The 10,565-nt window shown below is 64.7% G+C and overlaps 1 protein-coding gene across 1 annotated transcript; it reads left to right on the top strand.

Annotated features, from left to right (window-relative positions):
• Window positions 1-5,679: 5,679 nt before the first annotated feature.
• On the top strand, window positions 5,680-6,852 carry LOC138687184 (apelin receptor A-like). The gene has a single exon (XM_069793148.1). The coding sequence runs from the start codon at window positions 5,737-5,739 to the stop codon at window positions 6,802-6,804; it is 1,068 nt and encodes a 355-aa protein (XP_069649249.1). The 5' UTR covers window positions 5,680-5,736; the 3' UTR covers window positions 6,805-6,852.
• Window positions 6,853-10,565: the final 3,713 nt, after the last annotated feature.

The raw sequence follows: 10,565 nt of genomic DNA, 5'->3' as shown, positions 1-10,565 counted from the left end.
GCAGCTCTCTGGGTGGTATTCTTAAAAAACTTTTTTGGAGCCCTTAAACAAGACCTGAAACACATTCGGGAGACATAGCAAGACGAGCATGCTGGCTTGAACATCCCAATTATATTCAGACTTCTCAAAAGCTGCTGTAATTAGCCTGAAGGACGAAGGGGAGGTGAAAGAGCAAGGAGAAAGTATCCCCCCCAACTTCCCCACAGATTGGGTGCGATTACAAACAAATTCCGAGAGAAGGCGCCCGAGGTTCAGGAATGACATCGACGCCGCACACAACTACCAGCTTAACCTCAGGACCCGTAACGTAATCATTTCGTAAGTCGACGTCACCCAGTACAGCAAAATGACAGCCCCGAGCCCGCGCCCAGAGGTGTTAAACATCACCGCAGGGAACACAGAGTGCATGTAAGAACTCACATAACACCGTCAGGGGAACAAATGAGCCAACACTGGGACCACTGACTATTTAACTAATATAAGAAATGCGTATAACAAATTTAACACGCTCTGGCCAGATCAGGAGGAAACAGGGAAGCCACCGTTACCTTTGCAGGGCGGGAAACAAGGCTTATCCGATCGGCGCCGGAGCGCCGCGTGAAGCCAGAGCGCGAAGCTGGACAAAACCGGGGGGGCAGGGGGGAAAGCCCGGCCCGGCCCCTTGGGAGCCCCGAGGGCCCCCGGGGAGCGCAAAGCCGGGCAGCTGCCCTTCCTCACGCTCCCGGCCAGCTCCTCCCTGGAAAAGCAGGCACCGGCCTCCTCAGCCATCCCGGGGGCCCGGCCGGGAAGACCCCCGCCAGGGACAGCCCCGGGCGGTGCTGCCCAGAGCCCACCCACCCCTTCTCCCCCGTGGGTTTGTCCCCGCGGCAGCTGCAGCAGGATCGCGCCGCTTTCCATCCCCAGCGTGCGGGGCAGGGCTGCCCAAACGGAGCCCGAGGGGTCGCGGGCCGAGACCAGCGGAGAGCCGCCAGGGAAACCGCCGCCTCCGTCCATCGCACGGACGGGAGCCGCAGCAGCCGGAGAACGCTCCCGAGTCGTGCCGCTCCCAGGGCAAGCCCAGGCACCGCTTCACGCGTGGGACGTGCCGTCCCGAGAGCGGGGCTAGCCCAGGGGCGGCGGGGACAGGCTGGCCAGCAGCGCCGAGCCCGAGGCAAAGTCTGCCGTGGGTGCAGCCGAGGGCTGGCGCGGCCTGAGTCCTGGCTGGCCCTCGGCGCCGCTGCGGAGCGCCGGAGCCACGAGAACCGGCTCGGTCCCTTCGCGTCGGTGTCCTTGGAACCGGCTCGGTCCCTTCGCGTCGGTGTCCTTGCCACCGGCTCGGTCCCTTCGCGTCGGTGTCCTTGCCACCGGGGCAATCGCTGCCAGAGACGCGGGGCCCCCCGGGCCGCTCCCCGGCCCCTGGCAGTGTCCCTCTCCATCTGCCCGCCCGCCCCTGCCGTGGGCAGGAGGTCTCCGCGCCCGCGCTCCCCCGGACGAGGAGCTGCAGCGCCCGGTGCGCGGTGCCGAGGGGCCGGCTCCTGCCCACCATCACCTGCGGCTGGAGGAGCCGCACCGCGCCCGCAGGCAGCGCTGCCCGCCCTGCCCGCCCATGGCGCTGCGCCCGACCGCCTCCGCTCGGCTCGGCAAAGCTCGGCTCCGCTCGGCAAAGCTTCGCTCGGCTTCGGCTCGGCTTCGGCGTGCTTGGCTGCGCTCGGCTCGGCTTCGCTGTGCTTGGCTCGGCTCGGCGGAGCTCGGCACAGCGGCGGAGCCCCCCCCAAGGCGAAGCGGTCAGGATGCTGACCAAGCAGGAGCTCTCCTTCGGCGGGTCCCGGGACATCCCTGCTGAGCTCAGCCGAACCCTCCTCGCTGGGCAGCAGCTGGCAGGACAAAGAAACCCGGGTGGGCGCAGGACAGAGACACGGCGAGAGCGACCTGCCCTTCCCGGGAAAGAGGAGTCAGCGACGGCTCTCCCGGGACTGATGCCCCACGCCCACCCGTGTCTCTGCACCAAACAGGCTGGAAAAGGTCCCTGGCTGCCGACCCCAAACGCGCTCCCCCGCAGGAGCTCCCCGGACCCTGCTCGGGCCACCAGGGCTGGGCTCAGGAAGGAGTTTTTTCCCCCGGGCAGATTGGCACAGGTCCCGGGGGGGGTTCACCTTCCTCTGCAGCACTGAGCACAGCCCCTTGCCGGGGTCCTCGGGGCCATTTCTGGCCAGCGAGTCCCTGCTGTTGCAGGAGCAGGAGTCCAGCTGTGCCCTCCAGCCCTCCGCCTCTCTTCCCTGGGCCAGCTTGGCAGGGGAACCTCACGGACCTCCATGTCCCCAGGTCACCTGGGGCTCTTCCCTCCGCAAAACATGGCCTGCTTGGAAAGGCTGCAGGCAGGCGTGACGCTCCGTCAGGAAGGAGCCGCCGCTGCCCGCCCAGCCATGTATGTCATAAAAGCTGCTGCTGGGGCCAGGGGTCTGGCAGGGCCCTTGCAGGCACTGGGCTGTCCGCTGGGCAGTGGGGATGTGGAGGGGGGGTTGGGCTCTGGCAAGAGGCTCCAGTCCCATCCCTGCCCGCGGGGACAGGCCCTGGGGAAGCCAGGCTGCCAGCAGGGCAGAGGCTGCCGGACCCCCCTGGAGTGGGCTGCTGGAGATTGACGGCTGTGGAGCGCCAGGCACCCAAGGCACCCCTTTGCCTGGTACAACAGCCCGACCCAGTGTCCAGGAGACAGCAGATGAACTCACTGTGGGCAGACACTGCTGAGGGAACCTCGCCCCAGGATAAAACTCCTTCCTGACCCAAGAACTGGCGATCGGCTGTTCCCTGAGTACATGAGCAAGACTTGCTGCCCAGCCCCCTGGGGCTGCCACGGCTCCAGGGGACACCAGCATTGCCTGACCCCTTTCCTTCCTCCCCTGGAAACATCTCAGGGGCTTCCCAGCATGGACACCTGATACAGGTTTCTTCCTCTGGCAGGTGTCTGTAATCCCAGGTAGCCACCAAGGGCTCCTCCCAGGCAGCTGCCTGAGCTGTTGGGTCTCTTTTGGAGGAACCTTTCTCCTCTGAGATCCGCTTGAGACTCCTCTCAGGCATCTCCTGGAGTCTTCTGACCTTTTTTTATAGCGACCAGAGATCACAGGTAGCAGTCCCAGACTCCTCCAAGGAAGCTACCCTAGATGTTTTTTCTCCTCTGGAGGAAACTCTCTCCTCCCAGATCTACCGGAGACTCCTCCCCGAGTCTTTTGACCTTTTGTTATAGGGACCTGAGATCTCAGGTAGCAGCCCCAGAATCCTCCAAGGAAGATACCCAAGGTGATTTTTCTCTTTTGGAGGAAGTTGTCACTGCAATTTCCCTACCTGGCAGCAATTTTAAGACCTCCACTGTGCACTGGCCCTTCCTTATTGAATTCTGTTGTAAACTGAAAAGAACCAAATGTGAATTTGTTCTATTGAATCATAGAATCACAAGATGGTTTGCGGTGGAGAGGACATTTGCAGATCACCTAGTCCAACCTCCTGGCATGGGCGGGCACTCCTTTCACTATATCAGGTTGCTCAAAGCCCCATCCAACCTGACCTTGAACACTTCCAGGGATGGGGCATCTACCACCTCTCTGGGCAGTCTTTTCCGGTGTCTCACCACCCTCATTGTAAAAAAATGTCTTCCTCATATCTAGTCTAACTCTACTCAACACAACCCTGCCCTTGGCAGCGCAAAACTCTTCACCTCCTTGGAGCACCACCTCCCCTGCACCTGTCACAGCTCCAGGTGGTGACCAAAGACATCTCCGTCTTCTCCTAGGGTGCACCTCATCACTGTGCAGCCATGAGGGCTCGGGGAGCCCTCCTGCGTGCATGTGCAGCACAGCCCCAGGATGTCCTCAGTGGTACCAACATGTCCTCACTGCCCGCAGCACCCCAGCACAGACACCACTGCCCACTCACAAGCTGCTGCAGGTGTGGGGCACCCTTCCTGCTCACCCCGCAGTCCCCTATGACCCCAAGCTTTGTGCAGCGTGGCAGCTGAGGCTGAGGAAAGGCTCTGCAGTGTTGGGCACACAGTCCAGAGGATGAAGAAGACCCAGAAATGTCCCTGCTGCCCAGGGAAGTCCTCTTGCCTGGCTCCCAGGTACTTACTGCCCATGGTCCAGGGTTCAGGTTGCCCTCCTCCCACTGTGGAACAGGAGCCGCTCCCCTCCCAGTGAGGGAAAAACCTCTGCTGGGAGCAAGCAGCCCACCACAGCCCAGCACTCCCTCCCTGCTCCTGGCAGTGCTGCAGCTGGCCACCCGCCACCTCGGGACCAACACAGGGGAAGCATCTTCTGCAAGGCTCTCCTCAAACAAGGATGTTTTTATGGTGTGTCTGAGAGGGGGAAAAGAAAGAAAAGAAAATTTCTCTGAAATAAAGTGACCATGATCTGTAGGAAACCAGCCCAGTGGAGAGAGAACTTGCTTCCGGAGACCTTGCAGATGCTGCTGGCTCCGGGGCTCCCAACAATCCCACCTGCTCCCCACCCTCCGTGCAGCTGTGGAAGGGGAGAGTGAGGATCCTTAATGGGTGCAGTCTCATTGGGGAATGTATAAACACTTGACAAAGGGCCCTGCTGCCGCTGAATGCTGCGAACCAGGGGGTGGCACAGCACGTCCAGCTAACCCACCTGCAATTTCAAAAGGAAGTCCGCGCTCTCAGCTGCAGCATCACCCTCTCCTTCCGACTTTCCTGAACCGAGCGGTGCTAAGAGCTCCTTCCCCTGCTTCAGCGCAGGCTCACTCTTCTCCTGTGCTCGGCACATAGAGATTGCTTTGCAGGAGGCAGCCACCTTCTCCTTATCACCAGGTCCAGTGGGAACAAGGACCTGACAGCTCTTACAAAACACTGGCCAGAATGGAATAAACTCGCCTCTGCCTTTGAGAAAGCACAGTAAATGTGCAGGTCTCTGCAGAAAGCAGTAGGAGGGACGTCCCGCCACCTCTCCTCCATTCCTCTGTGCTTGAACAGGGAGGTGAGAGCAGGTTTGGTGCCGGAGGTAGCCGCTGGAGGAAGGCATGCGGTGCTGGTGGAGAGGTGGGGGATGGTGCTTCACGAGGCCAGGATGCTCTTGGGCCTGCTTCATCTCCTTCCCCCAGACCTCCAAGTCTCACTCAGCCAAGGCAACACTCAGCTCCAGCACAGCAACACCAAGGAGCCCCTGGCACAAGGACAGAGTGCCGACATGCCCGGAGCAGGGACCCCACAGGCTCCCCACGCTGAGTGCTGCCCTGCTTCCCTGCCGTGCTCACCGGGAGGCTTTTGCTCCCTTTGCTTTCCGCATCTTCGCCTGCTCATCCTGCGTGATGCCTGGTACTCTGCTCCAGCCTTCAGCTCCGGCACCGCGCCGGGCGTGCGCTCGCTTTTAAAGGCTGCGGGAACGTGGATTCGGGGTGGGTGGGCACCGCAGGAAGCATCGTGCGTTTTATACCGAAATCCCCCCGCGCCTGCCGGCCGCCCCTCCTCGCCCGTCGCCCTCGGTGCCCCGCGGGCAGCGGGGCGGGGTTCGGGCGGCGAACCGCTCCTGCCGCCGCTCCGCTCCTCGCGCATCCCGGTGCGGGATGCCGGCGGCGAGCCCAGCCGCCTGCGGGGGCGGCGGCTGGGGCAGGGGGCGGCGCGGCGCGGGGGGCGGCTGTTGCGCCGGGGCGGAGCGACGGCCCCGGGGCCGCCCCAGGGCGGGGGCAGCGGCGGGGCCGACGGCCCCCTTATAGCGGCGCGGCGGGGCGCGGGGGGCGGCGGTGGTCGCGATGGAGTACGCGGAGGCGGAGGAGTACTACTACGGGGAGGAGACGGCGGACAACGCGACGGGGGACGCGTGCGAGTGGCAGGCGGACTGGGAGGCCTCCTTCTCGCTGCTGCCACTGCTCTACCTGCTGGTCTTCGCCCTAGGGCTGTCGGGCAACGGGCTGGTGCTGCTGACGGTGTGGCGCGGCCCGCGGGCGCGGCGCCGCTCCGCCGACGCCTACATCGGGAACCTGGCGCTGGCCGACCTGGCCTTCGTGGCCACGCTGCCGCTCTGGGCCGCCTACACGGCGCTGCGCTTCCACTGGCCCTTCGGCGCGGCGCTCTGCAAGCTCAGCAGCTTCCTAGTGCTGCTCAGCATGTTCGCCTCCGCCTTCTGCCTGGGCGGCCTCAGCGCCGAGCGCTGCCGCGCCGCCGCCCGCGCCGCCCCGCCGGCCCGCGCCGCCCCCCGCCGCCGCCCCGCCGGGCTGGGCCCGCTGGCCGCGCTCTGGGCGGCCGCGGCGGCGGCGGCGCTGCCGGCGCTGCTGCTGCGGGAGGCGCGGCGGGGGCCGCGCAACCGGACGCTCTGCGAGCTGGCGGCGGGCGGCGCGGGGCGGGCGGCGGCGCTCAGCCTGGGCGCCACGGCGCTGGGCTTCGCCGCCCCGCTGCTGCTGATGGCCGTCTGCTACTGCTGCGTGGGCGCCGCCGTCCGCCGCCACCTCCGCCCGCGGCGCGCCGAGGCGGCGGCGCGGCGGCGGCTGCTGCGGCTGATCGCGGCGCTGGTGGCCGTCTTCGCCGGCTGCTGGCTGCCCTTCCACCTGCTCAAGAGCCTCTTCGCGCTGGCGGCCGCCGGGCTGCTGGAGCTGCCCTGCGCGCTGCTGGGGCTCATCGCCCGCCTGCACCCCTACGCCACCTGCCTGGCCTACCTCAACAGCTGCCTCAACCCGCTGCTCTACGCCTTCCTCGACGGCCGCTTCCGCGCCCGCTGCCGCCTGCTGCTGGGGCCGCGCCGCCCGCCCGCCGCCACCGCCTCCTCCACGCTCAGCGGCCCCACGCAGCGGTCCGAGCTGCCCTCGGCCGGCACCAAGCTGTAGCGCCCGCGGCCCCGCCGCGCCCCAATAAATGCCCTTTCCGCCGCCGGAGCCCGCTGCCTTCTTCCTCCGGCTCGACAGCACACGCACAAAACCGCCCGACCCGCCCCACCGCCGGCGGGGGAGGGCAGAGACCCGAGGCGGGGGTGGGGGGGGCCGGGGGCGCAGCACCCACGGCCTCGGGTCACCCAGGTCGCCGCCAGCCTCGCCCCCACCTCCCTACCCCGCCCCGCCGCCGAAGCGCCGGGGCTGGCCCCGGGCCTCCCGTGCGGCGCGAGGACCGGGCGCTGCTCCCCGCGAAGCTCCGACCGGGACCGCCCGTTTGTCAGCCCCGGGGCAGCCCCTGTGCCGCCGGCCCCGGGCCCGGCCCCCCGCCACCGCCCGGGGCCGCGCCTGCCCTCCACCGGCGGCTCCCTGCGGCGAGGGGGCTCTGGCACGGCCGCTGTCACCTTTCTAAGCCACCGCTCTCACGGCTGTCCGGGCAGCGTCCCCTCTGCCCCGCTTGCCTTGGGGGCCCATCCAGCCTGTGTAGAGCCACGTCTGGAGGCTGCTCAGCTCTTCTCCTCGCAGACTGAAGCTCCTTGAGGGTTGTCCAAGACAGCTGGGTGAGGACACGGGTGTGCTGCCATCCTCTGGGCATGGTTGTCCCCGAGGGGCCCGGCGGTCTGCTGGACCCAGCGTGCAGGGAGCTGGGTGCATCTTCCTTGAGCTCAGGTGACCCAGCCTTTCCCCAGGCACCATCTGGTGCTGCAGGTGTCCTCTAGGAAAACCCTTCCTATATGCAAGGGGTGACACCTGGGGCCCTAGGTGTCTGCCTGCTGAGCCGACACCAGGCAGGCAGCACAGGGTCTTTGGAGCATTGCATTGGGTAGAAGAGTTACCTGTCCCGTGCTGCTGCCAGCATGAGCATGCCCTACTTTGGGCTGTGATGGTATCTCATTTCTGGAACACCACAGATGCGTCACCCTTTTCTGGCTGGCAACGGGCAGCCCTTTCATGGAGTCTAATGGCCATCTCTGAGGGCTGAGCTTCTCCGAGGATGCAGCTGCTGATGCGGGAGCTGCAACGGGGCCAGCCAAGCCTTGTGGTGGCGATACTGCCCCACCAGAGAAGTTGCACTAGAGAAAGCTGGGTCTGAGCTGAGTGGATGCCCCACTTGGCAGCGCTTCACGTGCTGGTGGATGTGGTTTCCTCCTCCCCCGGCTCTGCAAATCCTGCTGGGTTTTGCCATCTTGTCTTGGCACCCACAGATACCTCTGCAGGCACAGCCTGCTGGGTCCAGACCAAAGTGAGACCTGTGCCCTTGCAGAGAGTGACAGGCTGTCCCCCTCAGAGCCATGTATGCAGGGTGACAGGGGAGCCTCAGGCAGCGCAGACATAGGTAGGATGTCCTCAGGCCCACATGGTCAGGGAAGCGTAACAGGGCTGTAAGCACTGTCCCACTGAGGCATCCGGTGAAGAGTCCCTCCCTGTAGCAGTCCCTGCTGCTGCTCTCCTGGGGGTCCCCTGGGGAAAGCTGCCATCTCTCCATGCCCATGCCAGCCCCGGGCATCAGCACCAAACTGGGGCAGGGTCACACTCCATAGCCTCCTGTTGCTCCTCTTTCCCCTTCAGCTCAGCTGGGCAGCTCTACCTAACCAACAGCAGGTTAAAAAAAAAACCAAATCCTGCCCATCCCTCTTTCCAGGCGTTGCCTGCCCCTGCCCAAGCCTTGCTCCTGTAGGGCTGTGGACTTTTCTTTCCCTGTGAAATGTTTAAACTCTTTGGGATACCTGCCAGGGCAGCCGTGGACATGGCTCCAGAGCATGCAAGGGGAACGTGAATCCCAGTAAGGAGAGCCCTTGAAGAAGGGTGGAGGGTGCAGGGGGATCCCAGGAGGGGCAGGCACCCACCACAGCCCCCTTCCTCCACAGAAGCACAGCAGAGAGGAGATGGCAACAGTAGGGCTGGCAGGTGAGAGCTGTCCCATCGCAGGCACCGCTTTCCCTGGAGGGAAGGCCAGGAAAAAGGGAGGGGTTCATGGCCCCGCTGCCCTCGGGGTGGCCCCACATGCTTGCGTCCATGCCAGTCACCTGCTCTGTCCCCAGACCCTCCCTGGAAGACCCACTGTCTGTGTTGCACCCCAGCACAAGACGCGCTCGCTGTCCTCCAGCCCACGCCCCGAGGCACCTGCCCCATACCAGCCCTGTGAGCTGCAGGGCCTGGTCCTGCGCTCCAGGGACAGAGCGGGCTCTGCCATCACCCTCACCATCCTCCAGGGCTTTCCCTGGGGAAAGGTCGGAGCGATGCTGGGGGCCAAAGCCCACGCAGAGGCGACTGGGGCTGGCCCCGCTGCGCTTCAGCAACCATCACAGCCCCTGTGCAGGGTGAAGCCATGCGAGACCTACCTGTCCTCCAGGCTGGTGGCAACACAGACCCTGAGCATCACCTATTCAGGCACGGTGTCAGCACGGGGACAGGCTGGGGCCATGCGAGGAGTAACCAAGCCAGCCAGGGCATATGCCTTCTCTGCTCTGGGGTGCAAGCCCCTGTGCAGAGGAAGAGCAGAGACAGCTCTGCATCCTTCCAGGGTTTCTGCTCCACGTGCATCCACTGCTTTGCACTTGGAAGATGCATCCAGAATATCCATGCTCCTGCTGCCCATAGATGCTACATCCAGCTTCGAAATCAGCTCTCAAAGCTCAGGCTCTCTGGGCAACGGCTGGTTTGGACCTGCAGCATGAGTTTGGGGGAAACTGAGAGGTGGGAGGCTGGTCCTGCCCATGCTGTGGGGCAGCGCAGCTCTCCTCTTCAGCTACCACTGTGCCTGAAGGCAGGCAAGCAGCTCTGAGGAGTGGAGGGCTGCCAGGAGCAAACAGTGCTGACGTCATGGCCCCACCTAAGCCAAAGGACAGCAAGGCAAGAGCAGGATCTGGGAGAAGCAGTTGGGAGCTGGGCCCCAAGGCACCCGGGGAGTCCCAGGGTGGCTGCACAAGGAGAAGCAGTGCTCCCCCCCGCCAGCACCACTCCGTACACTGAATGCTGTCACATCTTCTCTATCCCACTGCAGCTGCCTGCCCCAGCACCCCAGAGGAACATGCCTGTGCCATGGCACTCCAGCAGGGAGCTGGGCTGATGGTGGGGGCAAGGGAGATGTGAGAAAGCTCCTGTGGTCACCCTCAGGTGCTGCAGGAAGAGGATTTAAAAAAAACCAACCACAACCCAGCCTGCTCCAGCCATCCCCAGCACGGTACATCAGGGCAGTGGCTTGTGCCAGACAGGCTCAGGAGGGGCAGAAGCAAAAGAGGGGAAACGAGCATGTGGAAGTCTCAGTGGCCCAGAGCCTGCACCCTGGCACCCAGGCTGCACCCAGGGCAAAGCAGCACCAGCATCGTCACTGCTGTGCCCTGGCGTCACCTCCTTCTCAGGCTGGAGCAGCTGGACTGGGCAGAGGATGCCCAGCTGCCTGCAGGGCCCAGGACAAGGAGCTGCCAGAGGCTCCTGACGCTCTGACAAGGGCCCCACTGTGTGCTCAGCCGCAGGCAGCCCCGGGCACTGCTGCACCTTGGCCCAGGGCTGGCTCCGGCGCTGAGTGCCTGCCTTCACTCCTCCGGGGAGATGCCAGCTGACCCTTTCAGGGCAAGGGGAGCCGCTTCCAGGCAGCTGCAGAAGGAGCTGGCGGCTGGCAGGAAAAGGAAGACTTTATCCCCTTGTCTCCCAAAGAAATGCGGCAGAGCCAACAAAGGCAGGGTAGGGGTGCCCTGGCAGGGGCCGGGGATGCCTCT

This window comes from Haliaeetus albicilla, chromosome 10 (genome assembly GCF_947461875.1).
Source record: "Haliaeetus albicilla chromosome 10, bHalAlb1.1, whole genome shotgun sequence".
NCBI lineage: Eukaryota > Metazoa > Chordata > Aves > Accipitriformes > Accipitridae > Haliaeetus > Haliaeetus albicilla.
The sequence above is the reverse complement of the archived record's forward strand: the minus strand, read 5'-3'. Positions and strand labels throughout refer to the sequence as shown.

Excerpts from the sequence above, each read along its gene's own strand:
- LOC138687184 (XM_069793148.1), top strand. The coding sequence starts at position 5,737 with ATGGAGTACGCGGAGGCGGAGGAGTACTACTACGGGGAGGAGACGGCG.